Source organism: Pantherophis guttatus, chromosome 6, assembly GCF_059756535.1.
Source record: "Pantherophis guttatus breed Tessera chromosome 6, ASM5975653v1, whole genome shotgun sequence".
NCBI classification, from domain to species: domain Eukaryota; kingdom Metazoa; phylum Chordata; class Lepidosauria; order Squamata; family Colubridae; genus Pantherophis; species Pantherophis guttatus.
In genome coordinates this window covers 99252397-99273800 of record NC_142068.1, presented here as the reverse complement: position 1 = coordinate 99273800, position 21404 = coordinate 99252397, and the positions used below count along the sequence as shown (strand labels likewise).

The window sequence follows — 21404 nt, the reverse complement described above, 5'->3', positions numbered from 1 at the left end:
ATCAGATGCATTGGTTTTGAGAATGGACCAACCTTACACTTCTGCAGCGTATGGCAGAGTGCAAATTGTTATTCACAAAGGGTCACAAATCACATTTTCCTATGTTCTTTTGTATTATTGTTGACTAGAGACCACCATTTCTGATATACAAAGTATTTTACACTCTGTATATCTTTGAAATACAGATAAATTATTTAGTGAATGCTGAATTTTCAATTTGTATACAATAAAAAGGCAAAAATGAAACTAGAAAAGTTTTGTATCAAGTTGAGGAAAGATCAAAAGAATTATATATTTGAGGGGGGTTAAAATTAGTTTTGGAGCTCAAAAAGGAGTTAACCTTTGTCCACCTTAGTCTAACAATATATAGAATTATGGTTAAGGTAAGTAAAGCTATTCCAAACTTTTACTATAAATTATGGTTAAAGGGACTTGGAGAATGCTTAAATCTCTGAGGTGGTCATCGCTGTCTAGGAAATAGCTTTTCAGTGGCAGGGAAGTATTATTAGAAAAGGCATTTTACCCTGTCCTACTTTTCCTCTTATTTCCTCGAAAAGAAAGTCAAAGCTATGGTGGCTGGGATAGCTACAATGCGAGTAGCTGCGGAAACTATCGAGATGGAGCACAAGCTCTCTCGCTCCCCCCTATTGATCGAGGAGTGAGGAAAGGACCTAGCCTTCTTTTTCTTGTGACCGTGTGCGCATCTTCCTCAAAGCCGCTCTCTGGTTCTGACCCCCGAGTGCTCAGAAAGCTCGTCTCCTTTGCAGGAACGGCCCAAACCTCTTTCCACTTCAGGACTTTCCCCCCCGCACCCCCCGGCGACCCCCTCCGCGATCTTTCCTCCTTGGAGGCTTCCCCTCCTCTCGACGGGGAAGCGCCTCGGGCAAAGGCGTGGTCTGGAGCCCCACCTAGGAAAGAGGCGGGGGGCTCCGCGGCCGGCACGCAGCGAGCGATGGGGCGGGGTAGGAGAGCATTGCCCGAGGGCGGCTGGCTGGGGGCGACGATGGCCCCATCCATAAAGCCGATGTTCCCCGCGCAAGGGAGCCACTCGGCCGGCGGCTCCTTCTCCGTGCTGCGGCGGAGCAGACCTGGCGCCGAAGGTGTCGGGACGAGGTGGAGCCTTACGTTGCCCCGAGTCCAGAGGCGCGGCGAGACTGGGCGACGGCTCTTCGGTGCCGCGGGAGCTGCAGAGCTGTAAGTGCTGCTCCCTCTCCAGGCAGGCCGTGCTTCGGAGAGTCCTTTCCCGCTCGGCCGCGCCGCCCCAATCGCCCGGCCATTTGCCTGGGATCACCTCCGGCTGGGCGACAAAGGAAGTGGCCCACAGTCGGATTCTGCTTAACCTACGCCGCCGTCCAGGGCGGGCAGACGGCGCTCTCTGCTGCCTTTCCTCGCGTGGGGTTTCGTTGGCCAGGCCAGAGCAAAACCGCTGGAGGCCGTGCGCGGGACGGTCCGAGTCGACAGTGGCCGGGTTGATTTCGGGTGGCGCGCCGGGTCCCGTGTTTGCTTTCACCTGGCTCGTGGATAAACCCAGAGCCGACGAGCGCTTCTCCGGCTGGGCTTTCCTTCGTTTTGGTGAAAGGGGAGGGAGACAGACGACGGCAGGTGGGAAAGGGAAAGCGCGCGAGTTCCTGGACGAAACCGAATTGGGCCGCATTTCGGATGAAGAGACTAAAGGCGCTCACGTAGAAAAAGCGGACTCCATACTGACCTTTGGGCTAATAAAAGAACTATAAATTATGAGACCAAATTGAGGTTACTTTAAAATAACTCTTTCATTATTACAAAATTAATTAACAAAACAAGACCGCGCCGAACATATAGTATTTAATTTTCACTCAGTTGTTTTATTAACATTTTGTAAATATCCTATCAGAATACATTTCTAATTTGCTTAATCCGATAGACAGGATCCTGCCTGTCAAATGAAAACTGAGTCGGCTAGTCAATGTTGTATTAATATTGCATCATGTATCGCATCACTTAGCATGTTTGTTATTTTAAATAAAATAAATAAATTTATATCAAAATACTGTAGTTTTTAAAATAATTGGAATACAAAGATAGCATACAAGAAATGTAATTAGGACAAGATTCAAAGAATTTCATTGAATTTAAATGAGTTTTCCGTTCTATGGGATTCGCTGTTTTTTCCTCTCTTTAACGGATTGATGGATGGGCGCGGGGCAGCAGCCCTTTCGTTTTCTACTCAGGCTGAAATCCGCGGACGTTGCTCAACTCGGACCAGAAGCAACGCCGGGCGAATCGTTTAATCCCCTCGGCTGGGGAAGGAGCGCCAACTCGATTCACCCTTCACTGACGAGGCGACAGGGGAAATGAATGGGTCTGGAAGGATTTCTCGGGGTCACGAACTTGTTTTTTCTTGTAACTATCAAATATACTTAAGCAAATATTAGATGCTCGCCTGTTTTCGCTGCGATCCAGGAGCCCGAAGGAGCTTTCCTAGTGGTGGCCCCTCAAAGAGCGGCCGCGCTGCAGAAGGGAGGGAAGAGCGTCGGACTGGCTCTGCCAACGTGCTGAATTTCAGCCCGGAAAGAGCAGGGCCAGAAGCGGAGCGGCTTTTGCAAGCTGGCGCCCTGAAGAGACAAAAGGGGGGGACGGGACATGCTTTGCCTCCGGCCTTTGTTTGGAGAGTCCACGCGTGTGGCTGCTGGTGAGGAAAAAGCGGCGGTCGCAACTTGCGTAGACTTTCCCAGGAAGGCGCATCTGTAAAGGACTGCCCTGCCTTCTGCTTCTGCCAAAAAGTTGCCTCGAGACCATCCCTGCAGCGCGCCCAAAGAGGGTGCTTTCATTTGAGGCGTGTGTGTATACTTTCCAGCGGCCGCATAAGTGGGGGGCGCCAGTTGTGGGGGCAATAAGCTGACTTTGTATAAATATACAAAAGAATGAAGGCTATTGCTTAGCGCATTGTAAGCCGCCCTGAGTCTTCGGAGAAGGGCGGCATATAAATCATATAAATCAAATCAAATTAAATCATAAGGCAGGGCATGCAGCCCACTGGTGGGTGCTTTGCAAGGTCCTGGGAAGCCCAGCGCGCCATCTAGAAAAGACCGAGTCGGTTGATTGCCTCCTCCCCCCCGCTCCTCCGACGAAGGAGAACCATCCCTGAAGCTTCCACCAAGTGCTTCTGCTTCGCCAGAGGAGTGGCCAACGAGGGGAATTCACAGCTGGCACCAGTGATATGAAGGAGTTATATTCTGAAATGGAGAAGGAGCAGCCCCGTTCTGGACATTAGGGGAGGGGTCCAGAATGACCACCCCCTCTTCTGAAATGGGGACAAGTTCAAGACATGAAATAATGGGTTTAAATTACAAAGAAGCAGATCTTGGTAGGACCTATTCAATGGTAGAACAGATGCCTCAGGAGATGGTGGGCTTCCCTTTGCTGGAGGGAAATGACCACCTCTCAGGAATATTGTAATGGATTCACGCTCTTGTAGGAGGTTGCACTAATAATCTCAAAGTAATCTTCAATCCTCTGATTGTACATAAAACAGAACATAGACCAAAGAATTACAAATACCATGCTTTATCCTTGGTAGATTAAAATAAAAGGAATTGGAATTGTGCCTCTTGATTAAAAAGAGCAAATCCGAAATTAGTTTGGCTGGGTGGTAAAATTGCTTTTGAGAGTAGAAAGAAATATGAGCTCTTAAAGGGCCTTAGCTGTTAAAGGTTGAATTAAAGCTCTGTATAACTAGCATGTGCACAAATGATGTTGCCACAAAATTTGCTGACCTGTTGCCATTCTCTATCCTACATCTGCTTGGGGCAAGGTTCAAGTCATCACTGAATGGTGATGTTTTGATTTGTGAGTGTGGCATTTTTGTAGGCAAAATAGTTTGTTTTCTGGCTTCGAAGTAGCCTCTTTCAGCATATCATTACCCAGAGAGAAAATATCCACCAGCCACTGCAGTAGGAATGGGAGGGGTTTCATTTCAGGACTGTTGAGTCTTTCCTCCTTTGTATTTTAGATACAAATATACCCCAGCAGCATCTTTTTTCCTGCTATGTATTCATGATATTGCTTTCATATGTTCCCCAACCTCCAAGCTAGGCTTAGCCATACTTTCCTGAACTACAGATTTGCCCTTATTCTAATTAAGGTTTTATCATAAATACAATCTGACATGTTTCATTTACTGCTCTGTTGGTGACACGATTAAGTGACTTCTAAATGGTAGAATCAGCCAGCAGAGCCTACTGGCCATTTTATAGTCAAGCATCTCTTTTACAATCACTGGTCCTTGGCTTCCATGGTGATTCCACCTCTGGAGCAAAGTTCTCTTGGGCTCCCTATATTTACTGAGTCTTTGAGTTAATGCCTGATTCCCACAGGTATAGTAACAGACAAGATACCTAAGAAAGCACAATCAGAAACTGGCAAAAACCTTTTAAAATCACCTTGTGGTAATAAAGATGGCAAGATGTTTTCTGTCCTTATCATAGATTGGCAACCAGTAGCCCTTTTCAAAATGACTTGGGTCCACTTGAGCAAAGAGGGTCCAGAAGAACACATGAAGGACCACTGGGAGACTATTTGATATCTTCTTGATGCCATTTATTTTTATAGATTGACTTTGGGTTGCAGTGGTTCTCATTTTTCCAGGATTGGCAGAGGGGGAGAGTTTCATTTCTAATCTCCTGCTTTGCAGGGTTCCTTAGGATTCTGTTCTCCATTAATTTTTAACATCTACATGAGGCCACTGAATGAAGTCATGGGGTTAAGAACCATTAATGTACTGATAGCATCAGCCATATATCTCTATCCTAGTTGATTAAGTGATGCCATCAGAATTCTTTCCCAGTGTCTGGAATCTGAGGATATTCAAATGAAAAAGAAAGCTTTGCCTTAACCCTAGCTAAACCATTTTTTTTTTAATCTTCTCTTTTATTTCTGAATGAGATAGGACTAACATAGATCAGATGTGCAGTTTGGATTCTCAGCTCCTGTTCAAAGAGCAGGTGGTAGCTATGGTTAGGAGAGCCTTTGTACAAATCCATCTTGTACACAAATCACACCCATTTCTGGATCAGGGGATCCTTTTTATAGTCATTCAAAGTTTGGTCACCTTTCATTTGGATTGTTGCATGGCACTCTGTATGGGGCTATCCTTGAAGACCTACAAGTATTTATTGGCATAGTGTGATGACACATTGTACATGGTATGACTCCTGGTAGACTTCCAAATATAATTCAACATCTGGTTACCACCTTCACGGCAAAAGGCCAAGTCATTTGTGGACTACTTATCTTTGATTATTTCTGCCCATTATACAAGATTCAGCAGGGTGGGAATACTCCAGGTCTTATCTATGAAATAGTGTCATTGCTGGAACTTGGGAAATTTAACTTGTCACAGTACTTGCTCACTATTACAACATACTCTTTGAAACTCAGATGACCCCCCAAGAACTTTCATACGGCCTGGAATGGCTGTCTCTTCCCCTAGGCATTGTGTCAGAGTGGTAGATGATCCAAATTTTTCACATTTAGTGAAATCATTGTTGTTGGCCTTGGATTTATCTCTGTTCTCATTGTTATTTTTTATTTTTGTTGATTTTTTTGTTATTTGTTTCAACACAATATTAGTCAGAATTACATATTTTGATTTTGGTGTCTATAAACGATGGATGGATGGATGGATGGATGGATGGATGGATGGATGGATGGAGCTTATCAGATGAAAATTAGAACTTTTTTGAATGTATTAATACAAAACATTTGCAGAAGAGCAGGGTGACTTTGAACAAGTTGCTAAAATTGTTGGTCTGTTAAAATTTATTCTTCCATCAGCCTATATTAAAGAGAGCTATTTGTGAGTGTTCTCCAACCAGCTTGTGATATTTGGTGGCTAGAGAGGCAAACTAACTGGGACCGTTCACTCATCTTTATCCTTAATATGCCCTGTATAAAATAACTAAGAAGAACAATATTTGCAAGCATTTTGTCCATAGCAGGATGATTCCTAGCAGGGGCAGAACTTTTTATGCTAATATAGATTTCTGCCCGCTCAAGTACTGTTGGATAGAATTTTAATTAATCCTTAGGAAGAACCCACTGTTTGTCTGCCTCTTCTCCCACCGATTATTTTCAGTATTTCTAGGTTAAAATAAAATGAAAGGAGGACACCAGAGCAGAAATAACTTGAGAGGAGGGAGTCGGATCCTACTAGGATTATACAATTACCTGTGCCTTTTAGATTAGGAAGGTGAGATTGACTAACTAGTAGACATTCACCTCTTTCCTTTCAATCTTTTAGTCTTGTAGTCTAACTTGCTGATTTATTTCAGAAAGTGTCAAAGAAAAAAACCCTCTCTGTAAAGAGCCTGGAATTTGATTAAGTGTACCAGCTTTTCAAAGGTTAAATAAAGCTGGAAGTAATTCCTTTGAATATATTATTTATTATTTTGTTTGCTTGTTTTAGTAATCTTTAGTAAATCTTTTTTCACCTCCCTCTAGTTTGTCCAAGTTTTTTTTAAATTCTCGGAAAAAATGCCAAACTAGAAAACTTCATTTCCATAGTGTATGTGAGAACAGGAGTGCATGCACATATGTCTATATGAATGAGGTGGTTAAAGTACTGAACTAGTTCCTCCTTTTCCCTCCCCGTAGGGTAGATAAGCTAGCTGGGTCACTTTGGGTCAGTCACACTCTCTCCGTCCTAACTTGGGAAATTGAAAAAACTCTCCTTACCAACCCAGACTAAGTTGGACAAATGTGGTAGATGATAGTCCACAATGTTCAAAGGAGGGATTTTTATAGTGCGGTGCATTGAATTGGGCTGGATGTGAATATGTATGTACGGATGGGTATTATTTGATTTGTATTAAATTAAGTACTGTACTTCATATTTTGGAAAGGGCTCGTATTTATAATAAACTTTGCACAGCTTACAAAATTGAAATAAACAGAATAAATCTGCACTGGCATGACTTTACAATGCTGAAAAAACAAAATATTTATAACTATTTAATAGAAAATACATCTGATCTAGAAATGGCATTTGGAGACAGACATGTGGGTGCTCAATCATCACATATTAAAATGTTGGATTTCTGTTGACATATTTTAATTTTGCACTAAACATGGAAATATTGTTTCTTGCTTGTGAATCAGAAAATAAAAAAAGTTATTAATTGGAGGATATATTAGACATCAATGTACTTGGCAGGTAAGTTTAAATTCCATGTGACCAAACAGAAGCAATTATTGTGAATAATTGTGAATTATGCCTTTCTTATAACAAATGTCCTTTCCCTTCACTGCAAACTACATCTGTTCATTTCAGAGGATTGGAAGAAACAAATTGGGGAATACCTTGTTTAAGAGTACATTTGGCCCAGATATTGGCAACTCAAACTGAAAATCAGTTCAGATAAATCAAATGGAACAGCAGCTGACAAAGAGGGACACTGTGATAGAGGTAGATCACAGCTTGTCCTACTGACAGTCCTTAACTACTTCTGAGTAACAGTTGCTGTTCATCTTGTTGATAATGGTCTCCCTTGTGCCCTGTTTTTACTTCCATTATGATCAGAAGTATAGAAAACCAGTTCTGATATTTTATACTGCTCCAGTTCTATGTAAAAAAATGAATGGACTTTGTTTAAACTTGCACCAGTTTTCCAGTTTTGGTATGTTTTCAATCAAAAGTCATTTCAATTTGCTGTTCATCTTTGTTATGTTCAGTAACCATGTTATGAATAAACAAGTTCATGTAGATTTTCCTAGAACAATTGTTAGTGAATATCCATGTTAAACTGTACTGGGTCAAAACAAAACTAAAATATCACATCCAGAATCACATAGAATCAACATAGTATTCTGAATTATCTCTTTTCCCCCCATATTCCTCTGGTCTGGAATGTGCAAGGAAAAGCAAGTCAGTGGTTTGGTTCCCAAGAATAAATATAAATCATCACATGGCTTAATTGGTATGGTAACAGTACAAAGTATTTTGTACTTAAGATAATTTTTTTTAAATTATGCTAGTAATCCATAATGATGAAATGCCTTCAGATGTTTCAAGTCAGGAATTAAGGAACAACCATGAGGTACTGTATGATTCTGACTGATTTTATAAATGTAAGGAAAACAGGAAAAAGAAATACTTGTTTGCCAAGCTTTCAAAGATTGCTTCTAAAAGTTGAAGGAGTGATGCATTAAATATAGAAATACAGGTAGTTCTCAATTTACAGCAGTTCACTTAGTAACCATTTAAAGTTTCAATGGCACTTAACTGTTATTAACTTAACAACTGCAGTGATTAACACTGTGGCAAGAAATGACGTAAAATAGGGCAAAACTCACTTAACCAATGTCTCCACTAAGCAACAGAAATTTTGAACTCAATTGTGGTTGTATGTCAAGGACTACCTTTATTATTTATTGGGGAAGGAAGTACGTTATTTTTGTAGAACATTTATCATCTGTACTAAATGCATTGGCTATAAAGAACTAGCCTCAAATTTAACTGGAGCAGATTCATATATGAAATAACAAGTGCCTTCCACAATTTATTTATTGGATTACTTTTAATCCCATTTTTATTGTTTTATAAGTAAATTAGGTGATGAATTTACCTGATACTTCTTTTTTTTTAATTTTCCCCACAACAACAACCCTGTGAAGGGGCGTTGCTCTGACAGCGAGTGATTAGCCCAAGATCACCCAACTGGCTTTCATGCCTTAGGTGAGATTAGAACTCATGGTTTCCTGGTTTTTAGACCAAATTAAAATCAAAGCAGAACTTCAAAAGGCTGAATTCAATAATTGTCCATAATAATCTACAAAAGAATGGGAATGAAAAGAAGCCGTTATTACAAATAATCATATTGTAAAATTTCTGAGGCATGACTTATACATTACAATCTTCCTAAACAAATATATGCAACCAGTGAGAAACTACATCAAAATCTAATCTATTAAATACAGAAGTCAGATAACAGAACATTACACCATACTCTGATTTTCCACTTTTTTAAGTATACAAATTATTTCTGAGGAGAAAATCTGTCTGAACTTTCAATATTTCTTCATAAATATGACCTAAAACGTGATCTGTTCTCCACATGTCCTAAAATTAGAGAAAGATAATTATACAAATTAGTCAAAAACATTGTATTTATTAGTCATTTATTGACAGAGGAAAATAATCTAAAGCTACATGTTTGTGTATGGCAAAAGTAAAAGTTTGCTGGATAAGCCTTTGGTGAAGTTTTACTGTAAGGTAAAGGTTCCTCTCGCACATACGTGCTAGTCATTCCTGACACTAGGGGGCGGTGCTCATCTCCGTTTCAAAGCCAAAGAGCCAGCGCTGTCCGAAGACGTCTCCATGGTCATGTGGCCGGCGTGACTAAACACCAAAGGCATCCGGAACGCTGTTATCTTCCCACCAAAGGTGGTCCCTAATTTTCTACTTACATTTTTTACGTGCTTTCGAATTGCTAGGTTGGCAGAAGCTAGGACAAGTACCCCGTTACGCGGCACTAGGGATTTGAACTGCTGAACTGCCGACCTTTCAATTGACAAGCTCAGTGTCTTAGCCACTGAGCCACCACATCCCAAGTTTTATTGTAGCAAAACTTAATTACCTTTTGCAAGGAGGTTTTAAGGGCTTTACCAAGTAAATCTGTAGCAGGAGAAAGAGAAAACTTTGGATCTGAGGATTGCACTGGAAGTGTTAGGAGAGAAAACTGCTCTTTGCAGATGCAGTCACATGTCAGAATGAGGAAAATGATCATTTTATAAAAATTGGTAAGAAATTTAATTTGCTGCTTCCTAGAGAAGGGGCTAAGGGGCTTAATAAATTCAGACAGCAAAGTTACACACATCTCTATATTTAGTCCAATAAATTAATGCACTGTGCATTTCTGCATAATTCTTGGAATCAAAAGCCCTCAAAAGAGTAAGAATCATTGGTGGGCTCCGCTTCATGTACAAAATGCATGAACAGGTATCAAGGAAAACACTGATTCCTATATAGACCCAGGATTCTTTGTAAATGTGTTTGTACATGCATGAACATATGAGTATTTGTGTGTACTTGCCTATGCATATATGTATTCAAGTCTCAAATCATCATTTGCTCTCTGGGGGAAATGGATATTGTTTTAAAGTTTCTTCTCTAAGCTGCGTCCTCAGATTTTCCTCAGATAACAAGCTTTTTCCTCAGATAATAAGTGTGTGTGTGTGTGTGTGTGTGTGTGTGTGAGAGAGAGAGAGAGAGAGAGAGAGAGAGAGAGAGAGAGAGAGAGAGAGAGAATGTCATTATTCATTGTTTAAAAATATGTACAGAAATAATTTTAATACACTTCATAAACATGCAGGTTAAAAATGAAGAGAAAAATAATTGCAAGATACCGGTACTGACCAGATTCACAACTAGAGTATTTCTGCCAATTGAATGATATGATTGCTCTAATCTTTTGAGAATACAGAAATAAATTACTCTAAAAGTGGAGGATACAGCTGCACTGCCCCTTATTTTAAAAATGGCTAAAAACTTTACATGAAATGTTAGCCTGCAAATCTATATACAGAATATTCTTCCAGGATTGAGCCTCACTGTGAAAATCCTTTCTGGAATAAATTGAAATTTGGTTAATTTGATCATGCTGTTGGTCTGAGCTATAAACACTTGAATGTAAGTCTCAATGAAATTAATTTACTCCAGGTAAGCATATCTCTCCACTCACACTTCCCCATATATCTCTTCAGTTGCTCTCCTGCACCTGTGCCAGGCAGATGGAGTTCAACTTGCTCACTGACCCAGAAGCTCAGCGCTCCTCTCTTTCCCTCTCAGAATCTGGGACACCTCAACATGCACACAGGCACAAGGGGCAAGCAAATGGTAAGTAGGAGAACAGATATCTTCTTTCTTATTTTAAAGGGGGTATTCCTTAAATAAGAGAAACAGTGTGTTTGTGTTTTTTCATCAGTATTTGGTATTGAAAAATTCTAAAAATTAACGTTTGTAGACTATATAAATTCAGCTCTCAAAAATAATTGAAATCTTAATATTTCTTTATGTACTTGGAGCTGGAAATGGGATCAAACTGAGGGTTTGAAGATGCTATGAGAGACATCCTGTGTCAGTGTCCATTGTCCCCACCTAAAATGGCCCATCTTCAATAGGCATAATGGCAACTACCTGGAAGATTCCCATATTCAATGTGGGAAATTTCCTATTTGCCTTCATTCCAAGGGGAAAAATAGCAATCCAATCATCCACTGCAACTTATCAGGTTGTCTCTCTTAATCGCTTTTTGAAATGCCAGGAGGATAGGTGCTCATCTCAACTCAGGTGGAGATTCGTTGCTTTAGGAGAAGGGCAACAACAGAAAATGGTCTCGCTTTCAGCTTTCCTGTCAGACTTTTATACCATGCTGATTGAGGAGAGAGAGCATTGTGATCTTATTCATACTACGGTTTTTCAAACTGACAGAACCATACTAACAACATAAATTCAAAAGTCACGTGAAAAAGATAATGAAATACATGTAATTTAAACTGGCTATTTTGATAAGATGAACACTTTGAAATTTTATCATCAAATAAAAAGTACTTTGCTGAAGCCAGATGAAATCTTTTAAGTGTTTATTATATGATAAAATACAAGTGCCACATGTTACTAAAACACTGAAATTAGCATGAGAGTGGGGCTGAGGTGCCCTGGCATAGGGCATGTTCCCCTATTTTTGATATACAAACTATCTATGCAAAATAGTGTGGATGTCCACAGGCAGAAAGAATCTTCTCTCTTATAATTAAATACAATAACAAACCAACTAATTATTAATTGCCCTTTTGTAATTATCACCTCACCATATGTGATTACAGACTTACAGTCTGTAAGAGGAATGGCCTCTTGAAAAATAGATTTTTCAAGAATTAAGAATTCCAAGAATTTCAAGAATCTTCAAAAAAATGAAGATTTTTTTGAATTTTCATTTGTGCAATTTAAATAAGTAAGGCCATATAGTCTTGTGTAGAGAAAGTGACTCAATATCAGCATACAGGAGTACATTCATAAGCAATAAACATTTGGGTTGCAATTCTATAGATACTTGTTAGTGATTCCCAGTGAACCAGTGGAGCTTTTTTCTAAGTAAGCTGCAGTCCCTTCAATTTCCTTCATCGGAAGGGGTCCCCTAAAGGTCCTTTTTTTTGCTCTATGTGAGACTAGTCAAAATGAAATTAAACGTATAAATTATTTTGTTGTCTCTACAGAAAACACAAACTTGTGGTATACCAGGCTTCTTTTCAAGGAGAAGTTGTAGTGGTTAAGGTCTTGAACTGGGACTGCGAAGTCCCAGGTTCAACCTTATTTTTAGCCATGGAAGATCACTGGTGAGTTTGGGATAGTCACTCTCACTTCGGCCTACCTAACAGGGTTGCTGTTGGGAAAATTAGATAAGAGACTCTTATATGCATCACTTTGGAGGAAAACTAGGGCAAAACTAATACAGTAAAAAGTCTTGTTGATGCAAATGAACCCATTAATGGCTATTCTTACTTAGTTAATGACCCCTTAAAGTCTTGGTTATTTCATGGAACTCCCAAGTACCTATTAATATAACACATAAATGTATACAAAAGCTTAAATAATCTGGCAGCTTCTTTGACCCCAATTGTTCTTTTTTCTCAATATTCTTTCCATCTGAGCCACCAGATATTGATCAACTATTCAACTATTATCCTTGACCTTTTCTCCAGAAAACATTGTAGCTGTAAAAGGCCTACCTCCCCAATGGAAGAAAAGGCAACTTTTTCTCCAACATATTGAATGATAAACCTCTGTTGTTTATTTTCCCTCTGCAGTTTTTCCTCTAGTGTCTAGCCTACTTTGAAATCTTTCCAGGATTCACATCATCTTTTCTCCACCATGCAATTGTAATTGTCTGTAGTAATTCAGGGTATAGCTGGTCAACAGGCATATCACTTCATCTCTGTTCCAGGCAGCCTATTTTATCTCTGCTTCAAACATGGCAGATTTGATATAGTGACTCCCACTACCATGTTTCCCCAAAAATAAGACCTATCCAAAAAATAAGACCTAGATTGATTTTTCTGTTTGTGCCTAATAAAAGCCTTACCCAAAAATAAGCCCTAGTTAAGATCCTGCCCACCATGTCCAACCATCTGGTTGTAAGAGGTAGGGTGAGGCACATGCATAAGAATCAAGTTCAGTGGGAAGGGGGGGAGCTGCCCCATGCGCCCTGCACCTACTTACCTTAGGACCGCCGCAGCCAGGCCTCTCACGCTCCAACAGCTGTTGCGCCTCCACCTGACTTCTGTGGCTGCTTGCAGCCGCTTGTGGCAGGATGCCACATGGGACATCACACTGGTGCCTCTGCGCACAGCTGGATGCCACATGGTGCCTTGAGCTGGTGCCACTGCTTGCGGCAGGATGCCATGTGGCTCGTCACACCAATGCCGCTGCTTGCAGCAGAAGGTTGTGTGGCTCATTGCGCCGGTGCTGCCGCTCGTGCAACAGCGCCATACAGCCTCTTGCGAGTGGTGGCACTGGCATGATGCACCATGTGGCATCCTGCTGCAAGTGGCCGCAGAAGAAGTCAGGCAGGTATCGGGGCATGGGAGGCCTGGCTGCAGTGGTCCTAAGGTAAGAGGGTAAGACCTGGTGCTTATTTTGGGATCCAAAAGAAAATAAGATTGGTCTTTTTTGGTGGAGGAACATGGTATCTTTTCATCTAAGCATTCAATATGAATAAATTAGTTTTTACATGGGGAATACAGTATTATGCAGTATTAAGGAGACAGTGTGTAATTTCTAATCTACATAAAACCATGGAGGGAGGTCATCCATTAGTTTGGCATTTGATATAATCAATAAATGGGTGATACCCACTTGGGCAGCAAAGTGATGCTGTCAATGTCTAATAAAATAAATAAATAAACTTTATTGTCATTGTATGTGTATATACAGTATACACATACAACGAAATTTACTTGACACCCAAAGACCAGATCCCACACACATAATCCCCAAACATACTCCCACCCACCACAATTCCCCACCCCTAAGCTACCCAAACATCCACACAACAGACCAACTAATACTGTCCAACAGCTCACTGATGGCCCTTTAGTTCATTGTTGTGTGCAATTATAGCTCTGGGATAAAAACTATTCAGAAAACGTGTGGTCCGAGTTTTAATTGTTCTGTATCTTCTGCCAGAAGGCAACAGTCCAAAAAGATTGTAAACAGGATGGGAAGAGTCTCTGAGAAAGTTATGCAACTTCCTCAAACAGCGAGATTCGAAGATGTTGTCCAGGGCTGGTAGCTGGAGTCCGATGATATTCTGGGCAGTTTTAATGATTCTCTGTAGAGCTTTTTTGACCGCTACAGAGCTGCTCCCATACCATGCAAGAATGCCATATGTCAGGACACTCTCAATGGTGCTGCGATAGTAGGACAGAAGTAGATGCTGAGATAGATTTATCTTCCTGAGCATTCTCAGGAAGTACAGCCTCTTCTGTGCCTTCTTCACAAGCATGTTAGCATTCATAGTCCATGAGAGGTCCTCCGAGATATAAGTGCCCAGAAATTTAAAACTACCAACCCTCTCCACCTCCTCACCATTTATGTACAATGGTAAGTGTACATCTCTCTTCCTCCTGAAGTCAATTATAAGTTCTTTAGTTTTTGTGGTGTTAAGTGTGAGATTATTTTCATTACACCATAATGTCAGCCCTTGTACTTCCTTCCTGTAAGCAGACTCATTGTTCTTATTAATGAGCCCCACCACTGTTGTGTCATCCGCAAATTTAATAATTGCGTTGGTGTTATACAGTCATGTGTGTACAAGGAATAAAGGAAAGGGCTTAGCACACAACCCTGGGGGGCTCCTGTGCTTAGTATCAGAGTAGAGGAATGGTGAGATCCCATCCTTACTGACTGCGGCCTACCTGTCAGAAAATCCCTTATCCACAAGCAAATCCTCTGATTTATACCCAAATTGGACATTTTAAAAAACAACCCGTTGAGTAAAATGTTGTTAAAGGCAGAGCTATAATCCACAAATAACAGCCTTGCATATGCCCCCTGTTGTTCCAAATTATTAAGTACAGTATGGACAACAGTAGACATAGCATCGTCAGTTGATCTATTACTCCTATATGCAAATTGGTATGGGTCCAAAGTAGATGGAAGACTAGCCTTAATATAGTTCAACATCAGTCTCCCAAAACATTTCATGACAACAGATGTTAAAGCTATTGGTCTATAATCATTAAGGGATACCACTACTGTCTACTTAGGGACTGGCACTATAATAGATGTCTTCAGGCAGGTGGGGATAGAGCACTGTGACAGGGATAGATTGAAAATATCCGTGAACACTTCAGCTAGCTCTGCAGTGCAGAGCTGAGAGCTGAGGGCTGTGCAGGTCTGGATGTGGAGAATAGACTTAGATTCAATCCTCCCAAGACTGAGTGACAGTGGATTTTTGGCCACCCCAGATATGGAGACTTCCCAACTTTAGCCTTGATAGGATTGCATTCCTCCAGTCATGTCTGGCATGCAATTTGGCAGTTGTCTTGGCTTCATAGCTCCTGCTTAAAGAGCATCAGCTGTGGAGAAGAGGGCTTTGTCTAGTGTGTCAATTGCACCTATTCATGGATGGGGAGGACCTCCAGAGAGTTACTTATGCCTTAGTCACTTTACAATCGGATTATTCCAACATCCTCTCCTAGGGCTACCCTTGAAGACCACAGGGCAGCTACACCTGGTCCAAAATTCTGGTTACCACTTACAAAGCCCTTCATGGAATAGGGCCTGATTATTTGAAGGACTGCCTATTTCCAATAGTTTCTGCCCATATAGAAAGTTCAGATAGAGTTGATTCAGGAACTTTAAACAATGCCAGGAACTATCCCAGGAAGTTTATTTACCCGTTCACAGCAAATTATATTCCCTGGAGATCTAGGAAGCTCCCACCCTAATGAAGTTCTGGAAAACTTTTTAAAATGTGGCTATTTGCCCAGGTTGTTGAAGTGGGAATGGCTATGAAGCCCCACCAAAGCAGAGGTGGGTTTCAGCAGGTTCTGACCAGTTCTGGAGAACCGGAAACAGAAATTTTGAGTAGTTCCAAGAACCGGTAAATATCACCTCTGGCTGGTCCCACCCCCATCTATTCTCTGCCTCCCGAGTCCCAGCTGATTGGGAGGAAATGGGGATTTTGCAGTAACCTTCCCCTGGAGTGGGGTGGGAATGGAGATTTTACAGTATCCTTCCCCTGCCTTGTCCACTAAGCCATGCCTACCAAGCCATGCCACACCCACTAAGCCATGCCCACAGAACCAGCAGTAAAAAAATTTGAAATCCACCACTGCACCAAAGATTCCCCCCCACCCACCCATATATGCAATATGGTGTGGAGGCTTCAGAAATTTCCTTTATTGTTTTTTTGTTTTTAAATTGTAAATCATGCAGAGTCATTCTGGAGTTAAGTGACATCCCAATCGAATCCAATAAACAAATAAAAAAATTTCTGTTTCTTTTTTTGAATTTTATTTATACATTTTTTCCTTAAATATACATAGGTGCTTAATGAACAGTGTATTGTCTGAGTCATTTTAGGTTTACAAAATAATAATAATTCTGATAATAGTGATAATAGTAAAAATAATCATAGTAACAATGTTCACTTATTTATAATAATAATTTTTCATCCTTTACTTATACATAATGATGATTTTTCATTTTCTAATTTCTACCTCTTTTATTTAACCACTGATGAAAACATATCCCAAGTTGAAAAATATTCTGTTTCTTCCTTTTATTTTTAATGCCAATCTATCCATCTCCGCACAGTCTAATATTTTTTAAATTATATTTTCATCTGTAGGGCTATCCTCATTTTTCCAATATTGTGCAAATACAATTCTCACTGCTGTCAACACGTGAAGTATTAAATATATATACCCTATATTATAACTTCCTGGTATTATGCCTAACAAGAATATTTCTGGCTTCAAGTCTATATGTTGCTTTATCATTTTTTCTAACCATGTATGTATTTTCATTACTTTTTTTTTATTTATTTTTTTTGCGCCTTTGAGCAAGTCCACCACATATGATAATAAGAGCCCAGAGTCTGGTTACATTTCCAACATTTAGTGGACATGTTTTTAAATATCTTTGCTAGCCTTGCAAAGTGCTACCTAGAAAACATTTTGTACAGGTTTTCCTTATAAGAAGTTGCCATTGTCAATTTGTAAATTCTGTCCCAAGGTTTTTGCCATTTATCTAGTTCTATAGTATAACCAAAGTTTTTCGCCCATACTATCATTGTTTCTTTCACTTGTTCATCTTCCATTTTGATGCTTAATAAGTAACTGTATAATTTCTTTATTAGTTTTTAATCTGTCCCTAAAAGCATCTGATCAAGTGTTGTTGGCTCTTTATCAAAACCACATATCTTTGCATCTTTCTCATATCTAGATTGTATTTGCAGGTGTGGCCACCATGCTAAATCCACCACTTGGTTTTGCAATTCCTGCCTAATTTTAAGTTCCCCTTCTTCATTTATAATGTCTTTATATGTTACAATTTTTCCCAGATTAATAATGTTTGGATGTATCAGTGCTTCCATTGTAGAAAGTCAGACTGGTATTTTCATATAATTTTTTGCTCTAACTTTTTCCCATACTAAAAGTAGAGTGTTTCCCACATAGTGTATGTATGTATGTATGTATGTATGTATGTATGTATGTATGTATGTATGTATTTATTTATTTATTTATTTATTTATTTATTTATTTATTTATTTATTTATTTGTCATATTTCTATGCCGCCCACTTTCCGAGGACTCTGGGCGGCTTACACCAAAGACAGCATATATAGCATATTGCCCCCAACAATCTGGGTCCTCATTTTACCCTTGTCAGACCTTGTCATGGTCTGATCACTCTCTCCTTCGCCTTGACCTTCGAACTGCTGCACCTCGCCGCAGGGAGGCGGAGCCGGTAAAATGGTTCTGCCCCAGGCGCCTGATGGAGCCTGATAGGTTCCAGATGGAGCTTGGGCCATTCCCTGAGGCTCTGGCTCATGCCTCGACTTAGTGGCCATCTGGGATAGGGTGGCCACTGGAGCTCTGGATCGGGTTGTGCCTTTGCGGCCTCTGACCCGACACCGATCTCATCTGGCTCCTTGGTTTACTGAGGAGCTAAGGGAGATGAAGCGCCAGAAAAGACGCCTAGAGAGCAGTTGGAGGGCCAGCCTTTCTGAACCTGACCGGACATTGGTAAGATCTCATATTAAGAATTACCTACTGGCGATAAAAGCAGCAAAGTGTAATTATTTTGCTGCTCTTATTGCATCATCAGATAACCGCCTGGCCACCCTGTTTAGGGTGACCCACTCCTTGCTCCACCAGGGAGTGCGGGAGGACCCCTTGGAGGGTAGAGCCGAGGACTTTGTACAGTATCTGCATGACAAAATCACTCAGATTCGGGAAGACCTGGACTCCGACTGGGTAGTTTCAGGGGGGATGACTGAGGCAGGTCTTGAGAATGTTATCTGGGATGAGTTTGATCCTGTGACTCCTGATGACGTGGACAGGATTCTGGGTAGACTGAACACGACCACATGTTTGTTGGACCCGTGTCCCTCCTGGTTAGTGCTGGCTTCTCGGGAGGTGACGCGAGGCTGGCTCCAGGGGATTATAAATGCTTCTGTCAGGTTTCGATGTCATCTTAATTAAAATAAATTGCATTTCCAAACAAGTAATCTTTGAAGAAATCTTTCATTTTATTAAGCACGACGACCTGTCCCCGATTGTGGCGTAGCCAACACTGACTTCCTGACCCCAAACCTTCCCTTTCTGTTCCCCAATTCTTGGCATCTCATTGGCCCTCTTCCAAATCACTCTCCCCATATCTAGTACTTCAGCTCCCAGGAATGTCCCCCTCCCATCTCATCTCCTAGGGGACATTATCTTCAGGGAAAATAAGTAGGTGAGAAGTCAAGCGTCCTCTTGCCAGCTGCCCCCTCTTCTCCTTCTTATGTCAGCACTAGAGTAAATTCAGGTTCAAGTGCTGACAGCTTCATTGGGGAGGGTGACTTCCCCGCTGCCTTGAAAGAGGCAGTGGTGAGGCCTCTCCTCAAGAAGCCTTCCCTGGACCTGGCAGTATTGTCAAATTATCGTCCAGTCTCCAACCTTTGCTTTGTGGTGAAGGTTGTTGAGAGAGTGGCTGCGCGACAGCTCCCCCAGCACCTGGATGAAACGGTGTATCTGGATCCGTTCCAGTTGGGCTTCAGGCCTGGGTACAGCACGGAAATGGCATTGATCGCGTTGGTTGATGATCTCTGGAGGGCTCGGGACAGAGGTTGCTCCTCTGTCCTGGTCCTATTAGATCTCTCAGCGGCTTTTGATACCATCGACCATGGTATCATGCTGCATCAGTTGGAAGAGTTAGGGGTGGGGGGCACTGTGTTGCGGTGGTTCTCCTCCTTTCTCTCCGACTGGTTGCAGTCTGTCTTGGCAGGGAGGCAGAGGTCGACCCCGAGGCGCCTCATATGTGGGGTGCCACAAGGGTCAGTCCTCTCGCCCCTTCTGTTCAACATTTATGTAAAGCCGCTGGGCGAGATCATCCGTGGTTTCGGGGTGGAGTACCATCAGTACGCTGACAACACTCAGCTGTACATCTCCACCCCGGACCACCCCAACGATGCCCTTGAAGTGATGTCCCGGTGCCTGGAGGCTGTGCAGATCTGGATGGGGAGAAACAGGCTCAGGCTCATCCAACCCATCCAAGACCGAGTGGCTGTGGTTTCTGATGTCCCGATATAGTCAGTTGGTGCCATCACTGACTATTGGGGGCGAATCACTGGCCCCCACAGAGAGGGCTCGCAACTTGGGCATCCTCCTGGATTCACGGCTGTCTTTAGAAGAGCACTTGACGGCCATGACCAGGAGGATTTTTCATCAGGTTCGCCTGATTCGCCAGTTGCGTCCCTTTCTGGATCAGGACTCCTTATGCACGGTCACTCATGCCCTCGTCACCTCTCGTCTGGACAATTGTAACACTCTCTACATGGGGCTCCCCTTGAGGAGCACCCAGAGGCTCCAACTGGCGCAGAGTGCGGCTGCGCGGGTGGTTATGGGAGCGACATGGCGTTCCCATGTAACACCTCTCCTGCGCGAACTGCACTGGCTCCCGGTGGTCTTCCGTGTGTGCTTCAAGGTTTTGGTTATCACCTTTAGAGCACTCCATGGCTTAGGACCTGGTTATCTATAAGACCGCCTGCTGCCACCAGTAGCCTCCCACCAGCCGGTACGCTCTCATAGAGAGGGGCTCCTCCGGGTGCTGTTGGCCAACAATGTCAACTGGTGGCCCCCAGGGGGAGAGCCTTCTCTGTGGGGGCACCTACTATCTGGAAGGAGCTCCCCCCCCCGAGATACGGAGGATCCCAGATCTGCGCACCTTCCGCTGCGTTCTCAAGACCTTTTTATTCCATCAGGCTGGCCTGGCCTAACTTTCCCTTTTTCCCCTTTTAAAGTGTAAATTTTAAATCTGTTCTTAATTATTGGGGTGTTTTAAATCTGTCTTGGGCCAAATTGTTTAATTCAATTTTATTTTGCTTTTAAATTTTGTATTTATGTGTTTTATCTTGTGGCTGTTCACCGCCCTGAGTTTTTCGGGAGTAGGGTGGTATATAAATCAAATAAAACCTAAAACCTAAACCTAAACCCACCTCGGAAGGATGGAAGGCTGAGTCAACCTTGAGCTGGTGAGATTTGATCCGCTGATCTGCTGAACTAGCAGTCAGCTGAAGTAGCTGCAGTACTGCACTCTAACCACTGCACCACCTCGGCACTTGAAAGTATCAGTGTAGTGTATTTTTCCCATACCATAAAAAAGCATGCCATCTCAATTGAAGATCATGTCCCTCCAACAGTGGTAATCTTCTATGTCTCAAATTTATCCACTCTTTCACCCAAGGAAGTACAGAAGCTTCGTAGTAAAAAGCTCCCAATCCAGCAACCCAAAGCCCCCATTGTTTTTCAATTCTTGCAATATTTTCAATCAAATAAGAAATATTTTCATGGTACACATGTGATCTGTTACTGGGCTTCACACTTGGGCTTAGAAATGAATCACACTTAACCTTTAATCTAAGTGTCAGAGAGACTTGGCAGAAGACTCCCAACAGAACTCAGCTAATTTATAATCTTTATTGCAACAGAATGAAATCTTAACTCACTCAGAAATGTCTGCAGGGAGGGGGACTTCCGGTTGACGTCGTGGCAAGACAGTCAGGGAAATAGCAGGCTCTGATGAGTCCCGCGAAAACCCCAGCTGCTGAACCGCCGCCGATGGGTCTGCAGACCAAACTTGTCCTGCAGGGACGGGG

General features: G+C 41.9%; 1 protein-coding gene across 1 annotated transcript in view; it reads left to right on the top strand.

Moving 5' to 3' along the window:
- The first annotated feature begins 997 nt into the window (after positions 1 to 997).
- Positions 998 to 21404, top strand: part of PITX3 (paired like homeodomain 3) — a 60326-nt gene continuing 39919 nt past the window's right edge. Inside the window, exons 1-2 of the mRNA XM_034435247.3 lie at positions 998 to 1194; positions 10741 to 10873. Of these exons, the coding sequence (XP_034291138.1) occupies positions 10768 to 10873 (106 nt within the window). The 5' untranslated portion in view covers positions 998 to 1194; positions 10741 to 10767. The remainder of the gene's footprint in view (positions 1195 to 10740; positions 10874 to 21404) is intronic.